General features: G+C 55.5%; 9 protein-coding genes across 9 annotated transcripts; 5 read left to right on the top strand and 4 right to left on the bottom strand.

Moving 5' to 3' along the window:
- The first annotated feature begins 2,249 nt into the window (after positions 1-2,249).
- On the top strand, positions 2,250-3,464 carry B0I36DRAFT_329361 (ureidoglycolate hydrolase). Its single transcript, XM_046154707.1, has one exon. The coding sequence runs from the start codon at positions 2,448-2,450 to the stop codon at positions 3,261-3,263; it is 816 nt and encodes a 271-aa protein (XP_046009106.1). The 5' UTR covers positions 2,250-2,447; the 3' UTR covers positions 3,264-3,464.
- Positions 3,465-3,866: 402 nt separating this feature from the next.
- B0I36DRAFT_329360 (uncharacterized protein) lies at positions 3,867-4,792 on the bottom strand. The gene is made up of 2 exons (XM_046154706.1): positions 4,476-4,792; positions 3,867-4,399 (listed from the first exon to the last, which is right to left on the bottom strand). The coding sequence occupies exon 2, from the start codon at positions 4,383-4,385 to the stop codon at positions 4,113-4,115; it is 273 nt and encodes a 90-aa protein (XP_046009105.1). The 5' UTR covers positions 4,386-4,399; positions 4,476-4,792; the 3' UTR covers positions 3,867-4,112.
- A 335-nt stretch (positions 4,793-5,127) lies between these two features.
- On the bottom strand, positions 5,128-7,028 carry B0I36DRAFT_272515 (tubulin/FtsZ family protein). The gene is made up of 5 exons (XM_046151315.1): positions 6,932-7,028; positions 6,840-6,880; positions 6,394-6,743; positions 5,575-6,333; positions 5,128-5,521 (listed from the first exon to the last, which is right to left on the bottom strand). Exons 1-5 carry the CDS (start codon positions 6,937-6,939, stop codon positions 5,291-5,293), a joined length of 1,389 nt encoding a protein of 462 aa, XP_046009104.1. The 5' UTR covers positions 6,940-7,028; the 3' UTR covers positions 5,128-5,290.
- Positions 7,029-8,401: 1,373 nt separating this feature from the next.
- On the top strand, positions 8,402-10,227 carry B0I36DRAFT_150333 (uncharacterized protein). The gene is made up of 2 exons (XM_046148502.1): positions 8,402-9,205; positions 9,292-10,227. The coding sequence occupies exons 1-2, from the start codon at positions 8,565-8,567 to the stop codon at positions 10,034-10,036; spliced, it is 1,386 nt and encodes a 461-aa protein (XP_046009103.1). The 5' UTR covers positions 8,402-8,564; the 3' UTR covers positions 10,037-10,227.
- A 1,282-nt stretch (positions 10,228-11,509) lies between these two features.
- B0I36DRAFT_329351 (uncharacterized protein) lies at positions 11,510-13,092 on the bottom strand. Its single transcript, XM_046154705.1, has 2 exons — positions 11,955-13,092; positions 11,510-11,886 (listed from the first exon to the last, which is right to left on the bottom strand). The coding sequence occupies exons 1-2, from the start codon at positions 12,751-12,753 to the stop codon at positions 11,687-11,689; spliced, it is 999 nt and encodes a 332-aa protein (XP_046009102.1). The 5' UTR covers positions 12,754-13,092; the 3' UTR covers positions 11,510-11,686.
- Positions 13,093-14,366: 1,274 nt separating this feature from the next.
- Positions 14,367-15,581, top strand: B0I36DRAFT_249021 (WD40-repeat-containing domain protein; the record flags this gene model as incomplete). The annotated part of the gene is made up of 3 exons (XM_046150438.1): positions 14,367-14,621; positions 14,701-15,158; positions 15,224-15,581. The coding sequence occupies 3 exons, from the start codon at positions 14,367-14,369 to the stop codon at positions 15,579-15,581; spliced, it is 1,071 nt and encodes a 356-aa protein (XP_046009101.1).
- A 766-nt stretch (positions 15,582-16,347) lies between these two features.
- B0I36DRAFT_375882 (methionine aminopeptidase 2-like protein) lies at positions 16,348-17,905 on the top strand (the record flags this gene model as incomplete). The annotated part of the gene is made up of 4 exons (XM_046160407.1): positions 16,348-16,390; positions 16,499-17,634; positions 17,700-17,786; positions 17,849-17,905. 4 exons carry the CDS (start codon positions 16,348-16,350, stop codon positions 17,903-17,905), a joined length of 1,323 nt encoding a protein of 440 aa, XP_046009100.1.
- A 2,408-nt stretch (positions 17,906-20,313) lies between these two features.
- Positions 20,314-20,877, top strand: B0I36DRAFT_351829 (PRELI-like family-domain-containing protein; the record flags this gene model as incomplete). The annotated part of the gene is made up of 1 exon (XM_046157052.1): positions 20,314-20,877. The coding sequence occupies one exon, from the start codon at positions 20,314-20,316 to the stop codon at positions 20,875-20,877; it is 564 nt and encodes a 187-aa protein (XP_046009099.1).
- Positions 20,878-22,184: 1,307 nt separating this feature from the next.
- On the bottom strand, positions 22,185-23,217 carry B0I36DRAFT_150274 (uncharacterized protein). The gene is made up of 2 exons (XM_046148501.1): positions 22,864-23,217; positions 22,185-22,651 (listed from the first exon to the last, which is right to left on the bottom strand). The coding sequence occupies exons 1-2, from the start codon at positions 23,038-23,040 to the stop codon at positions 22,343-22,345; spliced, it is 486 nt and encodes a 161-aa protein (XP_046009098.1). The 5' UTR covers positions 23,041-23,217; the 3' UTR covers positions 22,185-22,342.
- Positions 23,218-23,289: the final 72 nt, after the last annotated feature.

Below are 23,289 nucleotides of genomic sequence, written 5' to 3'. Positions count from 1 at the left end.
GCCGGCGGGAGGTGCGGGAGGAGGCGGACCACCGGGCCATGCTGTTAGGCGGCGCTCGTCGAGAAAGTTTGGTGGGATTACGATGAGAGGGCTCTCCAGGCGGCCTCCGCCAAGGTGAATGATTTCTGAAGGTTCCTTGTTGACGGTGAGGGCAGGGCTGCAGTACAAGAAGAGACGAGGTCAGTCTTGAAATCCACCTTGTCTCGCGGGGTAGCAAAGGAAAGCAAATTGGACGGTTGTACCTGCTATTGGAGTTGCTGCTGCTGCTGGAGCTCCACTTCATCCAGTTGCGCAGACTCGGCTCGCGTGACAGTGGCATGGTTGCTGGTTTGAACGCAGTCGACACGACTCTCCCGAGGCGATGCGGAGCGAGAAAGAAACAGAATCAAAGACACAAGAAGAATGAATGAATGCAAAAGCCGCCCCGACCAGCGATGGCGTGGTTTGCGGCTGCTCGCGACAGAGGCCGGGAGAAGGTTGCAGTGCAGAACGGACGGCGCGCCGGGTCGTCAACCTCGTATTGGGGTCAGGGGCCGTGGGCGATGATCTGCACGCAGAGTGGGATCTGGCAGCGATGACGACGGACGGGGACGGCGGCGACAACCAGCACTGCGGCGACGACTGGGCAGAGCAACAAAGGAAAGGACTGACTGAGCACGGCGGCTTCAGGATGACGAGGAGGTGAGCAAGAGGAAGCAAAGGGACGACGCCGTGCTGTTATCACAAAGATCACATGGCTGGCCCCCGGCCGGCGCGTGCGACTTGCGTTCCCTTCCAGGCGGATTCTTTTTTTCCCCACCACCAGGCACAGGGGCGGACGGACCTGCATGAAGCGTAATAATGCAGTAGCGCTGTTCCCGCATGCGCATCGTGGGCCGGCCCAGGTTCGTTTCCCGGGCCAGGCATGGCCAACCAGGGGCGCCCAGGGTCGTGAATCCCAGCAGGGGCCTCCCTCCACCACGCCCCTGGGCGATGACGGGTCACCATCCCCCATGCTTCTGAGGGGAGCCTCTCCCGGCACAGTCGCAAGAATGGCCCTGCTGGTAGAGGGTTGTTTCAGCTGGCCACGCGGGCTGCCCAATATCTGACCAAGTACATGACATATGCGACTCTCCAGAGCAACGAAACAAAGGCAAACCAGCGCCACCTACCTTGATATGGACAATGGGGCCCGCGCCGGCGTGCTGTCAGCTTAGAAGCAGGCGGGCTAGCGCATGTAAGTACCGCCATTCTGGCTCCGAGACAGCCACCCTGGGCTGGTGATTGGCCCGGCGCGCCCAAGCCATCGGGGCGGCTCTTTTCCACTGAGATTGCACCGTCGTCCGTCACCCTCACAATGTCTCCACTCTGCTACGGTAACTCTGCAGATGTCCTGACTAGGGGAATGGATGTCCAAAAGTCTTCATGTGCTGGACCAACGTCATTCACAGCAGAGTCATGTCATGTTGCACGCAGACACGGCTTCCAAGCATCAGGCTGCGACACATTTCCTCACCATTGCTGGCACCTGACTCTACACCGTCACACAGGCACCCGACCGTGGGCACTCTTCATCGCGGCCACGAACAACATGCTTGCCTGCCGGGTCGTCCGCAAGCCTTACTATCATTGACTGGCAGAACGCACGCCTGTCGACACACTCTACTTGATGCAACTGGAATCACCACCGGGCTCGTCTGATGTGGCGTTGAGACCCGTCCTGGACGAGGTGTAGGCCAGGACCCCATGTGGGCTTGGCACTTTGTATGGAACGGCTAGAGGTGCAGACGCTTAGGGGCCCTTGTCAGCCAGCAGACGACCACGGCCGCCTGTAAGCACCTCTGCGCCTCCGATGATGATAATGATGATTGATCAATTACCCGAGCCAATGTCGCTGCATGGTGACGGGCCTGGCGTTGGGATTGCCCTATGACGGTTCCTGAAGCGTGAGTGCGTTGAGCGCAGGCCTAGGACCTTTTGCCGGAATTCCATGCTTGCTTGGCATCAGGAGGGTGGAGCTCCAGGAACCCAGGATATCTTGGTGCCATGTCAGCTTGCCATAATGGCAGGAATCGCACCGGGTGTGCCGCAGATGTTGATGATGCTTGAGGTCCACGAGTTGCAGTGCACGCGCAGGTTGAGCTGCTAACTAATTAGATTATTGACGGCGCCCGTTCCGGGGATGCGGAGCCGGCCGCCAGGCGCCTATCTCGGAGCTCTCCAGCCCGAGAGCCCCACAGTACGGCCACAGGCTTTCCTCCGGACCGCATCCCGCAACAACATCGTTCAATCTTTTGAACTTCAAAACGCCCTTTCACCTCTCTCTATTCGCTCCTCAACATCCATCCGCTGCTTGCACAGATATCCAAGGCAGAGTACTAGTGCTCTCACTTAATTGCACCCACACCACGCCATCCACACAACACCACCAGCAGCAGCACCAGCAGCACCAGCAGTTTCACACCGCAATGATTGTCCAAACAATCCCTATCCCGGCCTCGCGCACAATCTCCGTGTCACCACTGACGCGCGAGGCCTTTGCGCCCTTCGGCACGGCCATCGCAAACCCCCGCCCAGAGGCCCTCCCCTCAAACACGTCCCCGCAGTCCATCGCGGCCGGCTCCCTCCCTTATGGCGCCGTGTCCGCGAACCAGGGGTCCGCGATCCAGTACCGCGGCCTCGCGGCCATGCAGAACCTCTACAGCAGCAGCAGCAGCAGCACCCACGAGAAAAACGCGGCGACGGCGGCGGCCACGCCCCGGATGACCATGTTTGTGTGCGGCGCGCGCGACCTGGGCAGGGACAGCGTGTTCCGGGTCGGCGTCCTCGAGCGGCACCCCTTTACTTCGCAAACCTTCATCCCGCTCACGGCCGACGCGAGCAAGCGCTATCTCGTGATAGTAGCACCGACCCTGCCGGCGAGCAGCGAGGACACGGCCAACCTCCCCGCCCCGCCGGCGGCGGCAGAAGAACAGCAGCAGCAGCAGCAACAGCCGCGGTTACCCGGTCCCGGACTCCCCGACCTCACCCGGCTGGTCGCGTTCATCGCCACGGGCGAGCAGGCGGTCACCTACGCGGCGGGGACGTGGCATGCGCCCATGGTCGCGCTGGGCCCCGCCGGCAGCGCAATCGACTTCGTCGTGGTGCAGTTTGCAAACGACGTGCCCATCGAGGACTGCCAGGAGGTCGAGCTCAGCGGTGCCGGTGGCAGTGGCGATGAGGAGAGGAAGCTGGTGGTGCAGGTGCCCAGTCCGGGGAGGGGCGGGCTGGCGGCAAAGTTGTAGTTGGTAGTCCAGCACACGACGGTTTGCCAGCTGCTCGCGCGGCAAAAGGGAAACCGGTTTGAGGATGCAGAGCTCGGCCTCTCCGCAGTCAGTCATTGTTGTAGGAGGGCGTGTACATCTTCCGGGCGCGCACTTATACATATAGCATGTAGATTTAGGATATATACAAAGCGTCGGATCTTTTGGTTGGTGATTCTGCCACTTTGGTTTTGTACGATAATGCACGCTGCCGTGACATGAATTTGTCGAGCTTTAGCAAACGTTCTTCCGTTTTATGGCCCCCCATTTCTTCATCAAACACACACGCACACACCTCAATACACACATCTGTAATAGCACGAGCAGTATATACTCCACACGAAACGGCGGTAGCGGACCTTCAAATATCGCCCCCCCCCCCGCGCGGCACTGTCCAGCTATGGGATACAGCGGGCTAGTTCGCGAGTTTGATTACCCGTCGTAGTGATGCTGTGAGGTCTATGAAAGGGCCCACTGGATACAAACAAGGAGAAAGGAAAGCATTAAAAGGATCAGTCGAGATCCAAAATGGGATGGTCTGTCACTTCAGGCTAATTGCACGAATATTGTTACAATCGAGACATTCGGTATTATATCGTCATATCGTCGTTCATTAAATGTTTTATCTCTCTTTCATGGTTGCGAGGACTACCCAAACCCCCTCTCTGGACAACTTGGTGAACAGCATATATCGTACAAGGGCTGTATACCCATACGCAAACTGACCCTTGTCAATCTCTCAAGTCCTTCTCTAATCAACAATACTCCGCAACGCTGATGGAACTGCAATGCCTCTTTTTCTTTTTGATTTTCTTTCATGACACGGGACCTCTAGCGGCGATAAGCGGCATCCTTGGGAGGGCCGTCGAGGTTGTCCTTGCCCTGCCGGCCAATCTTGCTCAGGTCGACGTTGTCCGAGGCCTGGGGCTCGCGCAGACCCGCGGTCGAGGCGGGCCCGGTTGAAATGTCAGAAGTGACATCGCGGCCGCTGCCGACGTTGACGTTGCGGGCGTCGGCGCTCTGCCAGTCGGACGGAACAGGGGGCTGCTCGGGGAGGGGCAGGTTCTGGCGGACCTCGTCGACTTTCTGGGGATCGGCGGGCATGTTGGATGGCTTGGCTGGGTTGGGTGTGGTTGTGTCAGCGGAATGTCGTCACAGCAGACAAGGTATGCCCAGGCAGCGATCAAGACTCACTTGAATCTGAACTATAAAGGTAGGGTAGCTCTTGTCGTTCTTTCCTGGTGAATTGAATTGGCCAGCGTTGATTTTGGTATCGCTGTGTAGGCAGTTTTATGGTGTGTGTAGAGACGGAAACTTGACGTGAAGTGTTCAGGCCGGCAACAGCAAGTCGCCGTCCTTCATATATGTCACACTGCCATCATTGATTGTGCCTGCCAGCTCTGCCATGAGGCTCATGACAGTGCTGGACAGGAGTAGAATGTCCGCCCGGTGAGAGAATTTGACGTCAGATTGATGCTAGGCGTGACGTCAAAGTGCCAGTGAGATGTCGGGGCTTTCCGTCGAGGGTGGAGTGTGGATGCAGGCCGGGATGCACGGCGGTCAATCACCTCCTCGCCCGGTCCGTGGTGGATCCTCTACCGCATCAGCCAGCCGCGCCGCACACGACACATCTCCGGCCGTCACCCGACTTGGCTGGCCAAGGTTCTTGTCAGAGATGAGTTCACCGCTGGTAACCATGGCGAATACGACACGCCGAGATCTCGATCCATGAGCAGGCATGCGATAGTAGCACAATTGCAAATGCCCCAGCGACCTCATACACTAAGTATTTGCGGCAGCAGGCTGCGTTTCACGAGATGGCAGTTGACCTCCTTGGATCCACATTGGAGCTGGCATGCTCTTTGTCATTCAGGTATCTTTACAAAGATCAAGGCTTAATGCCACTATGAGAAACAGACGACACCTAACGCCTGCGAGTTTGCCCGCCATGATGCTCCCCATGGAGCAAAATCAATCATAAAATCGTGAGAGCCGATCAATCTATGTGCTCAGGCAACACGTTTGTCGGTTTCCGCCGACGTTGCCTTGTCACCCTCATCTGGGTTCAGATAGTTGGCATCCTCTGCTGCTTCATACTCAGCAATGAGGTCTCCAACGACTTCTCTCGCCTCGTCAAACTCATGCAAGTTCTCCGAGAACGGGTTAGTCTTCTTGTAAATCTCCATGAAGGCGTTGCGCTTCCGCATGCCATCATACTGTCGGACGATACGTTTGAAGAGCTTGAGAACATGTCAGTATCAACCATATACGCAACAAGTATCATGGAACTCACTGTGGCAATGCTAGTGTGGTTGGCCAGCATAAGCCCGCTGACACGATGGCTCATGGGGACATAGGGGCTGCGTTTTGTCAGGGCGACCTGAATGCTCGCTGGACCCCACGGGATGAAGGTCGCGAGTCGCCGTTCTCGGATGCGCAGAAGACTCTTGTGCACATCCGTAGGATCCACTTCGCCTTGGATGACATTGAGAATTGAGATGTAGCAACTCTTCTTGCCAGGCTGTGTAGACACCATTCGGTTCTTGGGCTGCAAAAGACGTCGCATCACATCGAGCACCGTCGTCTTGCGCACCGTCTTTGCCTGCTCAACCTGATCGCCCGTGAAAGGCGTGTAAGCGGTCATCAGGAAATGGCACCGCGGCGTGGGAATCAGCGAAGCCAAGATGCTGACGAGATCATTGTGCATGTAACCGGGATACCGCAATGTAGTCGTGCTTGCCGACATGACCGTGGAGACCAGCTGGTTCGTCTGCGAGAATGATGGTTCCTGTATATGTAGCCTGTCGGCTGCAATGTGATTGAGGGCTCCGTTGTCAAGAACAACTACCGAGTCGGCATTCTGCGTGAGCCGCCGCATGGAGAGAAGACTGTTGTAAGGGTGGACCACGATGTCACCAGAGTTTGTGGTGTCGGGAAAGACCGAATACGTCTGAATAATCTTCTTGGGGAAGCGATCATTCATCCGCTCAAGGAGAAACGAACCCAGACCTGAACCAGTACCACCTGCGATGGAGTGGAGAAGCATGAAGCCCTGTTCGACTCATATTAGCTGGGTCAATGGCAGGGGGAACTAGTTGATCGTCTTGCCTACCTCTAGGGAGTCACTGCCATCCGCCTCTCTGTCTATCATGTCCATGATCTCCTCGTGCACAGCCTCGCCAGTCTGGTAGCCATCACCCCAGTTGTTTCCGGCTCCTATGCCGCTCTTTCCAATGTAGAAGTTTTCTGGGTTGTAGATGTTCTTGTACTGGCTGCTTTGGATGCCGTTGATGACGCGAGGCTCGAGGTCGATCAAGATGGCCCGTGGGATATATCGCGTATCGTCACTTTGATAGAAGAAGACGTCCTTGCGGTCGCCGCCCTCTGTCGCAAAGTCCTCGAGATTGCCATTCTCGTTGATACCGTGCTCCTGGCACAGCTGTTGCCAGAACTGACTGCCGACTTGTGCGGGTCAGTATGTTTCCGCTGCTGGGTACAGCCTTGGGTCTCCGAATTGTAGAGCCTGTCGGATGGTGATTGCGATGTAGGGACACTTACTGCTGTTGCCGCACTGGCCGGCCTGGATGGTTATGATTTCTCTGTTGTCGGCGCATCAGCTTGGATCATCTCACATTGCCAGGAGAGCTTACCTTGGCATCTTTGCGCACTTGCTTGTGTGCGGCGGTCACGGGTTTGGGGTTTGCAGCTCGGCGAAGCTGCCGTTGAGATGTGGAGGGGAGACGAGCTTGACGCGCCTGACGCACCACAGCTCTGGACTTGCGGTGCGCGGGGCAATCACCAAACAATTTAAATGGGGCCACATGCAACCCTCCTGGCCGTGGTCATTCAAACATAACCAGAGGCACGACGGTCCTACACATTCTCGACAAAGTGCCCGAAAGGTTGCGCCTCGCTTCGAGCTCCAGCTGGATTGTATTTCACATATCATTGAATGTCCACAGCACCCAAAGCGAACATCGTCAAGCATGAGGATTAGATCAACAATATACAAAGGCCAAGCGTTGTCCTTCAAGCTCAGCAACCAGATCACTTCTAGGCAGGCAGGACTACCTGGGTCGGGGCTTTCTGCACCAAAGCGCTTAGTGTCTGAAGCGCAGCCATGGTAGCTCAGGGGACCCTGACTCTGAAGGTCGCCCAAAGACGCACGAGTATTGTGCCATGATGTCAGGGGCAGCCACACGACCGCTTCCCCTTCCTGACAGGTGGGTGACGAGCACTCCAAACGTCTGAGCCGCCTCCTGACGACCAGGCTGGCAAACCCAGCTGAATGCCTGCAAGTTTTAGCCCTGTCTTGGCTGCGCTTAGCCATGAGACTTCTCGAAGGAACCATCAGCAGTTCAAGCGATGACTGTCCAGTTGTTCAGACATTCGTGGAGGCGATGATTATCATCTCGGTCTGCTTCACTATATTGCAGTTGGCAACGGGGTCTTCTGCAGATCTCTCGCAAAGCAAACCTATCATTGGTCCCCTGGCGCTGTCAGAGTGCATTCGTGAACGTTCTCCACGAACCCCTGAATCGCCCGGAGAAGCAGCCCACTCAACTGGGGTCGCTCAGGCATTCCAAGATCCCATGGTCCTCTACTAGGTGCCGCGCCGGCCACAACCTGCCCGTTGATCCCGGATTTGATACTTGAAGCATCTTGCTTGCGCGCTCGGACACAGACCGTGTCCTCCGTTGCTACCCAAGCAAGGTCTTCTTCGTACGTGTTAGACACACACAGTCGTAGTCTTGTGCCCTACCAGGGCATCTTTGATCAGTCCAGCTTCGGATCCATCACGGATGTCACTTACGCTCGCACGCTATACCCGACTCCGAGTTCGCATGATTGATCATTAACCTGGCTGTGGACGAGCCAAGACGTGCTTCTTGGCCATACGTTCACCTGCCACCAGCATTCCCCCAAAAACGGAGGCACGGACGACTCAGTTGATCGTCTCGGTTCACCCGTTAGCTCGGACCCGATCCAGGGATCCTGAGCCACAATAACGCCAAAAGGAACCCACCAGCCGGGCATGAAAGACCCTTAAGCACTTCCTGCGATCGCTCTCCCACGCGTCCTTGTCTCCTGGGTCTCTTCCACAATTTTTTTTTTTTTTTTTTTTTTTGGAGGACGAAACCTATCGAGCTCCTGCACGACATAACACGAGAAGCTCACAAGAGACAAAGTCCCCACGTCTGCATTTCGGATTGGACAAGCCAGGAAACCAGCGATTTTCCCACCATCAGCAGCATGCGATAAAGCGGGGGTGCTTATATCATTATGCAGAAATCCAGCTTAGCCTCCAACCAGAGCGCGCCTCCTTTCTTCACGACGCCGATATGGGGAGGGAGCGGCAACGACGGCGGGAGCAAGGAAGAGGGCCGTAAACACACAAAAACAGGCTCAACCGCGAGTGCCAGCAAGACACGGCCCGGCACAAGCTCGGGAGGTACCGACCCGCTCACGGCGCCCGACAATAAGGAGCGCGAGCGCAAGCATTCATTTGTGCGCAAGCCGTCCTTCAATTCCCATGACAGAGGGAGGCGCCGCTCATCCAATGGAGGCCTTGGCTCTGTAGGCGAAACGATCAAGACCGACCCTTCGATCCCGCCAGCCATCCCCGACTTCCTGGCCAATTCAAGAGCGACCAAGAACGACCTAGACTTTCCGCCGCCCCCGCCGACGCCGACAACCCTCATCGACTCGTTTACCTTCTCGAGGTCCTCCAGCCGGGCGACCCCATCAGCTAGCACGGCCAACATGACGAGCTATTACCCATTCACAGCTGCGTCGCCGCCAGTAAACGGTGTGCCGGCGCAGATGCAATTACCACCAATAGAAGGATCATCATCCATGGTCCACACGCATATTTTTGAAATGTCAAATAAGAGGATATCGACGTTAGAATACTTGCGCAAATCGTACGCCACCCAGTTCTTTGTTCTACTCCGGTCTTGTTGTCTTCCAAGTTATAAAAGTCCGCCATGCTGACATATGCAACTCGCAGGCATGAAGGGCGGTTGTTCTGGTTTAACACGCTCATGTTCGACAAGCCCGATCTCGCACGCATGCCGTACTACGACAGCCGCAGGCTGGCTCGTCGGGCAATGAACTACCTTCTCCTGGGGCTCTCCTTGCCCATCGTCATCGACCTCAGCTCCTCGACCGCCCTCGAGTTCCTGCGCTCCCTCAACACCCTCCTCACCGAGTTCGAATCCTACCAGCAGATACACACCGAGAACGGCATAAACTCGAGCTCCTTCTCACGCGGCAAGTTCCCGCAAATGTTCCGCCGAGGCGCCGGCGGCAAAGGCCGCCGGACATCTGCAGCAGGAGATCTGGGTTACATCGTGGACGCGGGCCCGGGCAGCAGCACGGCGACTAACGGCGCGGCCGTCAACGCGCCGACGAGCGTCATCAACTTTGGCCTCGGCGGGGAGGGCAACGACCTGCTCCCCGGCGAGGAGTACACACACCTGCTGACGCCCAACCTGCCGTTTGAGCCGGACTTCTTCGAGACCTTTGCGACGCTGTGCGACGTGCTGATTGACTGCTACACCCGCCTTATGAGCCTCGTGCCGAACCCGAAGGACTGCACGCCCGCGGTGGCCGAGCTGTTCGCCAAGGCGGACAGCCGCGTGCGCAAGATCATCGTGCAGGGCGTCGTTAAGGAGTTTGAGACGACGAGCAGGGCCATGCTCAAACAGGAGGTGGAGAATGTGGGCAAGGTAGTCCTTGGAGGGTTGATGTGAGAGAGAGCCAGGATGAGCGAGTCCGTCCGTCCAGCTTTTGTTATTTTGCACTTTGGGCGGCGTTGACAGGCGCAGCGTGGGTTTGGTCTGGGTTGGAATGGAGACTGCCGGGTTTGCTTTGCAGAGATACCTTGCTACACAGGCACAATAAGATGCATTCGCGCTATAATGTCCTTACGAACAAATACGTGGTGGCTCGTTATACAATCATGCCCAGCACACACGAATAAAGCTATCATGCTATAAACTAGAAGGGACTCCTGCCTCAAAAGGCAAAAGTAGGTTTGGAAAATGTTCATCAGATACCATAACGCATTTTTTGTCAACAATGGCTGTAACCACGGTGGGCCGCCTCTGTGCTTGACTCTATAAATGGTCTCATCACCTGAACATCTCATCATCCCCCGACCAACCGCCAAGATACTGAATTGCCATGCTCAAAGGAGCATACAAACCTTTTGTAGGCGGAGCCAAAGCCGGTACGGCGTCGACACCAGTCGGGCTCGAGCTCGACGAAGACAAAAGAGTTGGTCGAGCTTTCGACAGATCGAAATCTCGTAAAGAGTGTGAAATGTTTTGTCTCCGAAGATGCTCGAAGCACGACTGGCAAGTCAGCCTGTCCAGCGAGAAGCGCACGCTCGTGTGTTCTCTCTTCTCCCAAATAAAGAAGAAAAGGATAAAAAGGGCGACGAACCCCCTCGCACCAAGAATAAGCCCCATCGAGTAACCACCAGATCTTTTTGACGGACCCGGCAGCAATCGCATAACTGTAGATCTCGACGAAAATCCAAGGAATTCGTCGTCGCGACCCATCCTGAGCGCTCCAGAGCCGTCTCAACAAGCCAAACCCTGTGAAAGATCCGCGCGCCCGCGACAAGCCATCGACGCACCGCCTCAACGCCACAAGATTGGAAGACACGCCATGTGTTCCCCTTCTACGGACCGAACCCGGACACCAAGGAGCGCGGACTCGTATCTTCGTCCATGTTGGTCTCCTCGGGTGCCAAGGTAAGGTGCAAAAAGAGGGAACAGCGTGAGATCCGAAGGGCAGAGAGGGTAGGCAGCGAAGATTGTAACGACAAGACGGGAGCAAGAAGCTGAAGAGAGGAATAGAACAGATGGGGGGACGTGAACCGCTATGCTTCTATGGCGGCGCGTTTCCGCATGAAACACCCCTTCACACCGAGATGTGAAGGTGCGTCCTTGTGTGTCCGGGGACTTTCTCCCAAAGCGATTGTGAATTGAACAGGTGAGCCGCGAGGCTCGAGAGACAGAGGCGACCGCGAGGGCACGCTTGTCTCTCTGTATGCTGCTTCGACTGCGATTTGTTGGGCGAGGGGGTTGTGGGAAGAAAGAGAGAAGAGAACTTCCATCCTTTGCATCATGCCTGGCGTTTTGAAGCGCGTGGAATTTTTAGGTGGGGCGTACGTTTCTGCCAGGCGGTGGACGAGCACCCACGCCGAGAGAAGCTGGCCCTGCTCCAGTGGGAGATGCCAGGCGGATCCGAACTCATTTCTTGGGCACAGCAAATACCGTCCACGACTTCTCCAAGCGTTGTCTCGACCATGCAAAAGCGACATGCTGAATCTTTTTGAAGATATATATGCAGAAAAATGACGATATCGCTCGTAGATGCAAATTAACACCAGCTCAGTCCAGCTCCCCCGTATAATTCCTGTGCTCATCCTTCCATCCGATCAACGGCCAGCCCTTGGGCAACTGGGAGTACGGAGGCAAGGTGTATCTCCCGTCACACGCCGAGTCCGTACAGGTGCTGTTACAGTGGCCAAATACTTTGCAATAGCATGTCGCAGCGGAAGGGCAGAAGACGGCGTCTTTGCCGAATAGTACTGCAGGGTTGGCGAGGGAACGTCAATGTCTCGCTGCTTACAATGTCATGGCAGGTTGGACCACTTACTGTGCCACAAAAACTCCAGTACTCTTCCACTCAAGTCGTCGGTGAGCGGCGTCTTCAACAGCCAGTCCCGGAAATGCTCGTAATCTGAACGGGGCCGCGTCTGGAGCGTCTGTCGCGTGACGGCGAATTGCGAGCAACAGCTCACAGCGACAAGTTCGGGCACTTGCGTGCCTGGTAGCAGCTCCTCGAACGCCTGCTTGTAGACGCCCTTAGCCGAGGGAGTCTTGCTGCCCTCGTCTTTGTGTCCTGCGTCCTGGAACGGATGGATCTCATAAGGGCAGCCGATGACCCAGACGCACCGCAAATTGACATAGCCAGACTCGGCGACATAGTCGAGCTGCAGGTTGCGGAGCGTCGGGACGGCGTCGTAGTCAGGGTCGTCGTTGTGCCAGGCGAACCGCGAGGCGTGGATGAAGACGACGTTCTCTGGCAAGTCGTCGTAGTTATCGATGATATACGTCAGGTATACCATAGCCTCGCGGCCTTTGTTCTTGGGCACGGTAAGCGTAGCATGCTTGTTGTTGACGACGTAGATCTGCGGGTGCCAGTCGGGAAAGTGCTTCGTGACCCATGCAGTATCCTCCGCCTTGGTGCTCGCGACGACGAGCTCGACCTTGTGCGATCCGTGATCGACGGGGACGTCAGGCGACGAGGCTGGATCCGGGACCAGCTTGTCGCCAAAGATATGCTCGCGCAAGCTCAGATAGTCCTGTGATTGATTCAGGTACAGAAGTCCCAGGAGGACAAGGCCCAGGGTGACGGAAAGGGCAATGCGCCACTGGAGGCGGTTCGCCAGCATGGTCACGATGGTGAGACAAGCGAAGAAGTCATTGCCCAGGAAGTTTCAGTGCATGAGGTCAGGCAATGACGGACGACTGTTTGCCGACGACGCCTAGCATCTGTGCCACCATGAAAAGTTGTGCCTGAAAAGAAAGGCTTCGTATTCCTCACGTTGGCTCGAAACGAGCCGCCGCCCCTTTCCCTGCAGGTCGATCCATAAGCCACCACGTCGAATAAAGCTTAGACTGTCAGCTGCAGGGTCGCGACGTGGCGAGGACCGGAACAGATCCGCGAAGAAAAAGTCGCTAGAGACTCGTATGCACGTGGCAGCGATGCAGTGCTCAAGCTGCTGGAGGTGTGACGAAACGCGCTTTCATGAATCCCTATTCATTCACCCCGGCCTGGCAATTCTGTTCCTTGTGGTCACTGCAACGAGGCATGCTCGCTCAGAGGCTGCTGCGCCTTGGCTCCAAGGTCAGAAGGGCCGGGTCGACCAGGACCCTGGCCGCCGTGCGTCAGTGCTGACCCCCATGCTGTCGGCCAATCGCCGTGGGGTCCTTAACATACCTCCCCGACACTACTCCCCCATGAAGATAGTTGCAGAAGCTCACAATCATCCACGTCGCAGAGTCTCCATACAGGCCGATCGCGGATTCGAGACTTCGAGTCATCTTGTATCCAGAGCTCAGTTGTGACTTCCATCCGGCTCTTTGCACTGTCAGCCCGGCTGCTCCAAGGCCAATAAGCGGTGGGCATCCCATCAACACGGAAAGCGTCTGCTCGAGTTGACTCATGTAGTTTTCGGCTGGGCTCGTCATTACACAGGGGTAGAGGAGTGTCGAGCGTGTCGGTGGCTTGCTTTTACTCGGTCAGATACTGGATGACATCCATATCCACGTAGTTCGCTCCACTGGCCTGCAAGAGGAAAGCGTGATAAGATCTCAAGGTGCATCGGCGCCATTAGTAAACAGTCCACAGAGCTTGCAGCAACTCTCTGCGCAGACTAGTTCACCATGACCAGTTCGGTCTATCTCTACCGCATGTGCCTGTGCTCAGGCGGGTCATCACGCTCTGTACTTGCGAGGCAACTCTCTCGACTATCAATGAACAACGCCACAGTCAAAGTATGTTTCGGCCTCGACTTTAAAGTGAATATTCTTGGCATTCGTCCCATTGTTTTCCCCTGCTGTCAACCACTGCAAGTGACTCGGTAAGCTGGCGCGGGCGGCCTGGCGAGGCTGGGCAGTCTGGACCCACCACAACAGAACAGCCAATCATGGTCAGCTCCAAAATCCAGGCCCCAGGCGCCAGAGCTAGGTAGCAAGTCCAAATAAATCTACGTGATCGCACGCATCGAGCTTTCATCATACCGAGAGCCCAGCAGAAAGCTCACCACAACACTGTCCGAGCTGACCTCAGACGAACTGAAGCCGCCTGTTCCGTCTCAACACTCTGGCGCGACGAAGAGGCGACGCTTGACCGAACGGAACGCGCCCGAGCCTTGCGCCTTCCCAACGCGCGACCAGTTCGTTTCACGACAGCTCGGCTTCGGAGCGACGACGGCTACTCCTCTTGGACACAACTCGACTATTTGAACTCTGAAAACTTCCAAGCGAAGCCGAAGCCATCAAGATGTCTGGTCTCTTCGGTTCCAGCAGTTCTGCCGCGGCAACCTCGACCGTTGGCGACCTGAAGAACGATGTCCCCGTCAACGACCCTCCTTCAGACACGGTGACGGACCTGGCCTTCGGTACCGAGAAGAATCTCTTGGCAGTATCCAGCTGGGACAAGAAGGTCCGCATCTACGAGATTAACGCTCAAGGCCAGAGCCAAGGCCGACACGTCTACGAACACACAGATCCGGTCTTCAGTGTCGATTTTTCCAAGGTATGTAACGGCCAACGCGTTGCCCTCGCTTGCATACGTATCCCACGGATGTGATGTGCTAATTGCCGAATTGCTACAGGACGGCACGAAGATTGTCTCAGCCGGCGCCGACAAGCAGGCCAAGTGCCTCGACATCACCACCGGCCAGACAGCTCAGGTCGCTGCCCACGATCAGACGATCAAGTCCGCCAAGTTTTTCGACTCGCCGAACTCGAACGGGCCGATGTTGGTGACTGGATCATGGGATAAGACTGTCAAGTACTGGGATCTGCGCACTTCCAACCCAGTCGGAACAGTACAATGCCAGGAGCGCGTATACTCCATGGACGTCCGCAACAGCCTGCTCGTCATTGGTACTGCCGACAGATATATCAACGTGGTCAACCTTGCAGATCCTCTCAAATTCTACAAGACGCTCCAGAGTCCTCTGAAGTGGCAGACACGAGTGGTGAGCTGTTTCACCGACTCGACCGGTTTTGCCATTGGCAGTATCGAGGGTCGTTGTGCTATCCAGTACGTGGAGGACAAGGACGCAGGGTAAGTAAATTGACTAGCTGGCGACTCCCGCTTTGGTGGTATACCCTTGACTAACGCCAAGACAGATCCAACTTCTCCTTCAAGTGCCACCGAGATCCTGCTCAAGGCAACACGACCCAGGTCTATGCGGTCAATGATATTTCGTTCCACCCCGAGCACGGCACATTCAGCACAGCTGGTAGCGATGGCACTTTCCACTTCTGGGACAAGGATGCCAAACACCGGCTCAAGGGGTATCCAACAGTGGGTGGTTCGATCACTGCCACCACTTTCAACACGAACGGGTCCATCTTTGCCTATGCGGTCGGATATGACTGGAGCAAAGGCTTCAATGGCAACAACGCCAGCTACCCCAACAAGGTCATGCTGCATCCAGTACAAGGCGATGAGTGCAAGCCCAGACCGAACAACAAGAAGAGGTAGAGGCCAATGCATAGTGGAAGAACATGCTGCAAGCAACTTGGTAGATCGGTGGTCACGCATAAAGCTTGCGTGGTTCTCATTTGCCTGGCACGCCGACACGCACAAATACGACGGAAATAACCTTTGTGGGCAGTTGCCATTCGAGAACCTGCGTCACAGAGTTTCTCAGCCAGAAGGAAGCAGGGAAAGCGCGTGCATCGTGTAACAGAAGTTTGGGCGTCTGGGTGCTTTATAATTGCCTTGATTTCGAGATGTTGGAGAAAGGATTGTAATTTAGCATAGCTGATCGTACCGTCAGGTACTTCTCGCTTGGTGGCATGGACGATCGCATCCATCAAGGATTCTGATACCAATCAAAACCCAGTAGTTAGGAACAAAATACAAATAGGCTAGATAACGACTTTCAAAAGTGCTATTGTGCTTGGATCTATTTCAGTTTCTGGTCATGTGCATGTAAAAAATCCTAGAGAGCTGCCACGGAGCAGACGCTTGACAGCCTGATGAACCTCGCGGTATAATACGAAGCAGCGTTCTCAGCCACTGAACCACTGTAAGTCCAGATAGACAGACACGGTCATTCTGCCAAAAGTGCTCGGAAAAACTGACCATTGATCCGATGCATGATTAGTTCATAACAACGGGTAAGTGCATGCATGTGTGTGCGACCCACGCCCTTGCTATGACATCGTAAGAGCCTCCCTCAAAAAAGTTGGTGGGGTCGGGGCTTTTGCTTTCGACATAAAGGCCACAACCACCACCATTCATCATGGCGGCCACAGTACCAACCGAGGAGCTTAAGAAGCTCGAAGGTAAGTAGTCTTCTTTTTGTATTACCCCAGTGCGATAGCTGCATCGCAACTCTCTGCCTCTCTAGTCTGCCACTTTCGCTGACCAGGACTCCCCCGCATCGCATACAGTCGGCACAAACGGAGCAGCCGACAAGCCCATCAACGGCAAGACCGACGCCGCCGAGAATTCCGGTGACGACTCTGACGACGATGGCGAGCCGGTAGACGGCGCCCCCGCGGCGGCGAAGAAGAAGAAGAACAAGAAGAGAAAGCCCAAGAAGAAGAAGAAGGCTCCGACGGCACAGACGGACCCGCCGAGCGTCCTGATTTCGACACTGTTCCCGAACAAGAGCTACCCTCATGGCGAGGAGGTCGAATACAAGGATGAGAACCTCTACAGAACCACCGACGAGGAGAAGCGGCATCTGGACAATCTCAACATGGACTTCCTCACAGACTACCGCGAGGCGGCCGAGACTCATCGCCAAGTGCGCCAGTGGGCGCAGAAGAACATCAAGCCCGGCCAGTCGCTTACCGAAATCGCCGAGGGCATTGAGGACAGCGTGCGACGGCTGGTCGGCCACGACGGTCTGGAAGAAGGAGACTGCCTGAAGGCCGGTATGGGTTTCCCCACGGGTGTTAACCTCGACCACATCGCGGCACACTTCTCGCCCAATGCCGGCAACAAGACGATCCTGCAGCAGAACAACGTCATCAAGATCGACATCGGCGTTCACGTCAACGGCAAGATTGTCGACAGCGCCTTCACGATGGCTTGGGATCCCAAGTACGACAATCTGCTCGCGGCCGTCAAGGACGCGACCAACACGGGCGTCAAGCATGCAGGCATCGACCAGCGCCTCGGCGAGCTCGGCGAGTACATCCAGGAGGCCATGGAGAGCTACGAATGCGAGATTGATGGCACCACATACCCGATCAAGTCGATCCGCAACCTGTCTGGCCACACGATCCTGCCGTACAGCATCCACGGCACCAAGAGCGTGCCGATTGTCAAGAGCAACGACCAGACCAAGATGGAGGAGGGCGACGTCTTCGCCATCGAGACCTTTGGCAGTACCGGAAACGGCTATGTCCACGACCAGGGCGAGGTGTCGCACTATGCTCTGCGTGACGATGCGCCTAAGGTGGATCTGCGGCTCGCCTCGGCCAAGAACATTCTCAATGCCATCAAGAAGAACTTTGGCACGCTCCCGTGGTGTCGGCGATACCTGGACAGATTGGGTCACGACAAGTACCTGCTGGGTGTAGGTGAAGCGATCGACTAATCACAGCGATTTATGTATTGCAGATCTAACATTATTCGCTATAGCTCAACTCGTTGGTTCAGGCCGGCATTGTCGAAGACTACCCTCCATTGGTGGACAAGAAGGGATCATACTCCGCACAGTTCGAGCACGTAAGTTGAGGCGTCTACTCTCGAGACCTTGATTGATGTAAAGCTGACTGAAAACTATCCAGACAATTCTCCTCCGCCCGACATGCAAGGAGGTTATCAGCCGTGGCGACGACTACTAGGGCAGGGAATGATATTGATGTACTGCACGTCACAAAAATCTGGAAGCGTATCTCGATCGTGGATATGGAATAAGTTTAAAAAAAAAAAAAAGAAACCTCATAAGTTACATACAGGGTCACAGAATGGCAGGGACAATGAACAAAAATACCCGATATTTCGGCTCATGCGACGTATTGTGTACAGGTTATCATCACAACTCGACCCACGGATTGTTACTCGGCGGTTGGCATTCGCAGAAAAGGACTGCTGCTGTAACCGTCTTGCCAATATTATTAGCGGCAACGTGACGGTGGTCGTCCGAGCAGTCGTTCATTTTTCCTAGCCAGCCAAGAGTGCCCGCATAATATTTGAGTACTTGTCTGAGGTGGGACAGTGATAGGGCGGCGATTACACAATATGCAGCCCGACAGCCTACGATGTTCAGTAAGCCCAGTTCGGAACTACTAATAACAGGCACAGTCTGAGCTGCCGGGCATGCGGAAGGGAAAAGCTTTCCAGCTTGGCCGCAGCCACTACGAGCAGGTACTAAGGCTGGCCCGGCTTAGGGGGAGACCCCAAAAGCGCGAGTAGTTGGGCGAGCTAAGGATATAGTACGCCATTGTCCTTCTTCGTTGCCGCACTAGACTTCCCCGGTCCTACGGATGGTTTTTCACGATGCGTTTCAGCATTTCCCATCGGCTGCTTACGGGATGAAAGTCTGCCTGACTACGTTAACGTAGTTTCGAAGTAGGGAGCTGGGCTTCGTTCACCCCAACCTCGGACCACAGGTTTCGTGAAGCTGATACTGCTCACAAAATACTCTCTAGCAACAGATTACGGTCTTTGGGTTGAGTAGAGTAGTAAGCCTCCCACATAGCATAGCATGCAAGCTGCAGTCGTTCCAAGATGTGGTCTCCACGGCCGACTGACCAGTCTTGCCTGGGAACATCACTCATTGTAACCTCATCATCGACGTAAACGATGAGAGCAGACCAAGCCACAAGACATCATACAGTGCTGATCAGGGTCCTCTGCTCCCCTCGTCGTCTCCGCATATCTCGATGATTCTCTGAACGAATGGGAAGCTATCCGTTGCTCTCCGCATGAACATGAGAGGCTGATCGCTGTGTTGGGCGGAGTTTGGTGATGTCGAGGTCCACAGTCGAGCTGAAAAGTGGAGCCCCGGGTAGCCCTGCCCATAGCCAATCAGAACGACTCCATTATTCCGAGTAATTCTCTCGAGGTCGATATGACGCTATGCCTGTTGTGGGTGGCGCAGCATGATGCAAGCAGGCCGAGGCGGTGGCCAATTCCATGGCTCATGCTGTACTCATCTTCCCAGCGGCCATGGGCAGCTTATTCTGTATCAAGCTTAGCAGCACATCAACCCACCCGAGATCCGCCGGTGGGTGTTAGTGCTTGCGGCCTGGCCGCCCGCGAGATAATCTGCAGTCGATCCGAAGGCGGAGAGCGCGAGGATCTGGACGTGTGCTGTTGCATGAATGGGGACTTTCCTCTCTCGATAATTGGCTATTGCCACAAGATGCTCGAGATTCAGACGTCCAAGGAGCCTCGGCAGCGCGTGGTTCGTGATCGGCCCCAGCTCTTGGATTGTTTTGACGTGTTTCCGGAGTCTCTGGTGGTGGTGGCCGTGGTCATGCAAGCATCAGGCACCTTCCCTGCCGCTCGCCACCACGACGCCTTGTGCCAAGTGACGTTGACCTTGCCCGAGGTCACCTGGCGGACAACGTAGCGAGCACCCCGTGAGATGTTTCGCCCAGATTCGTGAGCAGAATCAGCATGCCCCGTAGCTGGAACTCAGCAACTGTTTTCGTCGGGTTGTGCACACGCGACCAGCACCGGCCGCGAGCCGGACGGCGGCGTGTGTCGAAAACACGAAACCTTGACCGAGCCGCGGGACGCCTCTGGGCTAGAGCCGGGAGGGCCCCCCCCACACCTGCCATCACAAGGAAAATCGCTCGCTAGCGGGCGCGCCCACTCACCGCCATTGGCTGGCACCCCCGACCAGATTCCCAGGAGTCCCATCCACAGCAGCCCAGCCGGTTCCGCACGGCCGCAGATTTTTTGCCTCAGGCCCAGCCGCCGCCCCTAACCAGCCCAGAGCCTCCCTGGGCCGGGCCACCGCCAGCATTCCCATTAAAGATTACTCCTCCGCACCCAGCACCGCCATTTGTCCCGTCCTCCTCCCATCAAGACATAAACAAGCTCAACAACCATAGAAGAGGACTCCGCCCCCAACGATCTACCGGAACTCCTATAACACACTCTTTCTCTGTTCGGCACGAATAGACCACCACTGCGACACACCAGAAATCAACCCATACGAAACACCCAACGCGACTCCCGCACGCGACTTTTTGCACAGCACAAGGAAAACTAGAGGAGGAAACCCACAAGCCCCACCAAAATGAAGGTCTTTTCCAACTCCTGCACGTTCAACTACTCCTGGGAGGAGGTCTCGACCGCCAACTGGCGCAAGTACTGCCCATGGAACGACAAGAGCCCTCACGTCATTGCCGTCGACACCATCGCTCGTGAGGTCGACCCAGCCACCGGCATCCTCCGCACAGAGCGCCTCATTACCTGCAAGCAGGCCGCCCCGGACTGGCTCAAGTCCTTCTTCGGCGGCATGGACACCAGCCAGGTCGTCGAGACTTCCTACGTCGACCCGGCCTCCAAGACTGTCACCATGGTCTCTCAGAACATCACCTGGTCCAACCTCGTCCAGGTCCAGGAGACTGTCATCTACAAGCCCCTCACCGCTGGCGTCACTCAGTTCGAGCAGTCCGCTCGCATAACCGCCCTCTGTGGTGGCTGGCAGCGTATCAAGAACAGTATCGAGGACCAGCTCGTCACCCGCTTCCGTGAGAACGCTCTCAAGGGCAAGGAGGGTTTCGAGTGTGTCCTCGAGATGAGCCGCCGCGTCTTTGCCGAGGAGCGCGAGAAGGAGCGTCTGCAGGCCAAGATCTGAGTTGATTTAGCATGAGCAACTCGTTTCTGCTGCCTTCGACTTCCACATCGCCAACCACCGACCCACACACTACTCAACATCATCACATCTCCGCTTAACGACGCTTGTACGAACAAACGAGCAAACGAACTCCCTCCTCAAAAACGGTGGCCGTATAGACGACGATGACGAGAGCATTTCTTGATATTTCCACATAGCGGGCGTTTCAAACTATAAACAAAAGTCGACTTCTTTTTGGGGATTTTGGGCCGCCCTTGATTTTCAGCATCACGAATTTCAAGGTTCAGGCACAAGGCGTTTTACGGATCTGGATTTTTACATTTGCCTTTCCACACATACCCCGATGGCAGTCTTCAACGACTAGCACCCAGCAGCTCCGTCCCTGCATCTGCTGGTTGGCTGGGTCTGCCGTCTCGATGCAATTTGCATAGCGAGCTACGACGTCTTTTGCCATAAAAAAGACAAGGACACAAAGCTAGAGCGGGCTGAGCACTCTGAGGCTCAGTGATAGATTTAGACTAGAAACCCTGGGCACCAGCGGTAGAATAATAGTCCTATATCTTTGACTATTTCAACCTATACTCACAAGTATCTTCATTACCGTGATTGAAGTTTCCTGTATGTTGCCATTCTCACACTAGTCTCCTCCACCAACATGATCGCCGAGGTCAATTAGACATATGATCCTGGTTGAATGACTCACAGCACTATGTAGAAACGACCCCAGCCTTTGAGAAACATTCTCCGCATGAAACACCGCCAATCCGCAGCTATGCGTTGGCAAGCACATGCGCCAAACATCCCGGCTAGCGCGTTTACCTGGACCGCCTGTTTCATGCTTACTTCCTTTACCGTCGCCTCCTTTCCCCCCGGCAGGCCAGTCCCGGTCAATAACTTTTGATGCATATCAACAACAACAACAACCGCCTCACACCGCTCAAAGGGGGGGAAGGGAAACGAGACAGCATGCCCGTGCGAGCATACCGGTATGCGAGTGATCGAGCAAGCAAGCAAGCATATCCTCGTTCACCCCACGCCTCAGATGGCTGCAGCCGGGATAATCACATGCCAGGGAAGGGTTTTTTTGGAAGCCGGAAGTACAAAGCCTTGGGTGGCGGGCCGCGTATGCGCAAGTGCTGTCCAAGGTAACATGATACTTTGGTCTGAAGCATTGACAGTACTGCTGTGCCGAGACCTCAGAGTAGTCGTTGACGACTGAAGAATTACACTTTGCATAGGTTACCGCTTCAGCTATGCGATAGGGAATTGGGCGGTACTTAATACTTGCTCTGACTCTCTCAAGTCACTTGGAAGAAACGTCTCGTACCCCTCCTCTTTGTCCTTTCCTGTACCTGTGAGGCTTGATACCGTGACCTTGGTCTCACACTTGCCTCTGCTTTCCTTCCCTATTCCTCCTCCTTTGGCAGGGAACGCCGTGGTCCCGCTTGTCCCCGGCCGGCTCCAGCTAGGAAGCCCTACTCCTCTCTTCGCATCGCCTCTGATAGTACCGCAGCGTCTTGCGTGTATCCTCGTCCAGCAGCCCGCTGGTGCTCCCGCCCAGGGATCCGTTCTCTGTGCCATGCAAAATGGACGTGTCGTCGTCGCTCTCATCAAAGATCCGCCGCACAAAGGCTGCCCCCTCGTCGTATCGCCTCAGGAAGTAGAGTTCCTCGACAGCGTGGAGGAGGGCTTGGGCCTGTGGTTTTGAGACGAGCTGCTGCTGCTGCTGAGAGGGGTTTGCAGAGGACAGCGGGAGCGGAATTTGCTTGTAGAACTAGATCGGCTGCTGGGTCAGTATGATCATATCGCCATGTATGTTTTTCGCAAGGGCTTGAACGCCGGTATCTGTATTGCCATAACCGCTGCACCATGAATGTATTACGCCGATAAATCACAAAGCAGAGGGGCCCTGGGGATGCTCCTACGAAGCAAAGACACACTAGGTACAATATGATGGCCAGAATCGCCGATGCTCGATTCACTTACCTCGCCGGTTTCGACCTTTACTCTGTAAGCTTTCCTCACGTGTTGAAACTGCTCCTCCGTCTGGCCTGTGCGGTCTGCCTTGGCATCGTCCTGCGCATTGCCGGTGGCTGTGTTGTCCTCGTCATCTGAGGAGAGTTGTATGGCGAAGAGGCCTGATTCTACTTCTGTGTCGTCCATATTTTCCCAGCCCCCCCTGCTGTTGATTAATGCCTTTCGTCGGGGTGATTGGCGGAGTCTCGACAATGTGATCGGGCCCGACAAGCTTATGAATGTGACTTGCAGTAGATATCGCGCCCTAGCTGATTCACTGTGGAATGAAAGCTGCAAGGTGGATTATGGTAAAACGGGTGGTGCTGTGACATCAGAAAGAAGGGTCTTTTGCGTGCCGATCTCAGGAGCTGCAGGTTTGGAGATGTGGGGGTGGTA

The sequence above is a fragment of the Microdochium trichocladiopsis genome (genome assembly GCF_020744255.1).
Source record: "Microdochium trichocladiopsis strain MPI-CAGE-CH-0230 chromosome Unknown B0I36scaffold_8, whole genome shotgun sequence".
In the NCBI taxonomy this organism is placed as follows: domain Eukaryota; kingdom Fungi; phylum Ascomycota; class Sordariomycetes; order Xylariales; family Microdochiaceae; genus Microdochium; species Microdochium trichocladiopsis.
Note: the sequence above shows the minus strand (reverse complement) of the source record. Positions and strands in the feature narration are given on the sequence as shown.

What these genes read in the sequence shown, in the direction of transcription:
- B0I36DRAFT_150274 (XM_046148501.1), bottom strand. Translation starts at nt 23,040, where the DNA reads ATGGACGACACAGAAGTAGAATCAGGCCTCTTCGCCATACAACTCTCC. An exon ending in TAAAGGTCGAAACCGGCGAG is followed by an intron (nt 22,652 to 22,863) that starts GTAAGTGAATCG and finishes CAGCCGATCTAG; the next exon opens with TTCTACAAGCAAATTCCGCT.
- B0I36DRAFT_329351 (XM_046154705.1), bottom strand. Translation starts at nt 12,753, where the DNA reads ATGCTGGCGAACCGCCTCCAGTGGCGCATTGCCCTTTCCGTCACCCTG. An exon ending in ACTGGAGTTTTTGTGGCACA is followed by an intron (nt 11,887 to 11,954) that starts GTAAGTGGTCCA and finishes CCAACCCTGCAG; the next exon opens with TACTATTCGGCAAAGACGCC.
- B0I36DRAFT_329361 (XM_046154707.1), top strand. Translation starts at nt 2,448, where the DNA reads ATGATTGTCCAAACAATCCCTATCCCGGCCTCGCGCACAATCTCCGTG.
- B0I36DRAFT_150333 (XM_046148502.1), top strand. Translation starts at nt 8,565, where the DNA reads ATGCAGAAATCCAGCTTAGCCTCCAACCAGAGCGCGCCTCCTTTCTTC. An exon ending in TTAGAATACTTGCGCAAATC is followed by an intron (nt 9,206 to 9,291) that starts GTACGCCACCCA and finishes TGCAACTCGCAG; the next exon opens with GCATGAAGGGCGGTTGTTCT.
- B0I36DRAFT_272515 (XM_046151315.1), bottom strand. An exon ending in ATGGCAGTGACTCCCTAGAG is followed by an intron (nt 6,334 to 6,393) that starts GTAGGCAAGACG and finishes TGAGTCGAACAG; the next exon opens with GGCTTCATGCTTCTCCACTC. An exon ending in ACCACACTAGCATTGCCACA is followed by an intron (nt 5,522 to 5,574) that starts GTGAGTTCCATG and finishes CATGTTCTCAAG; the next exon opens with CTCTTCAAACGTATCGTCCG.
- B0I36DRAFT_329360 (XM_046154706.1), bottom strand. Translation starts at nt 4,385, where the DNA reads ATGCCCGCCGATCCCCAGAAAGTCGACGAGGTCCGCCAGAACCTGCCC.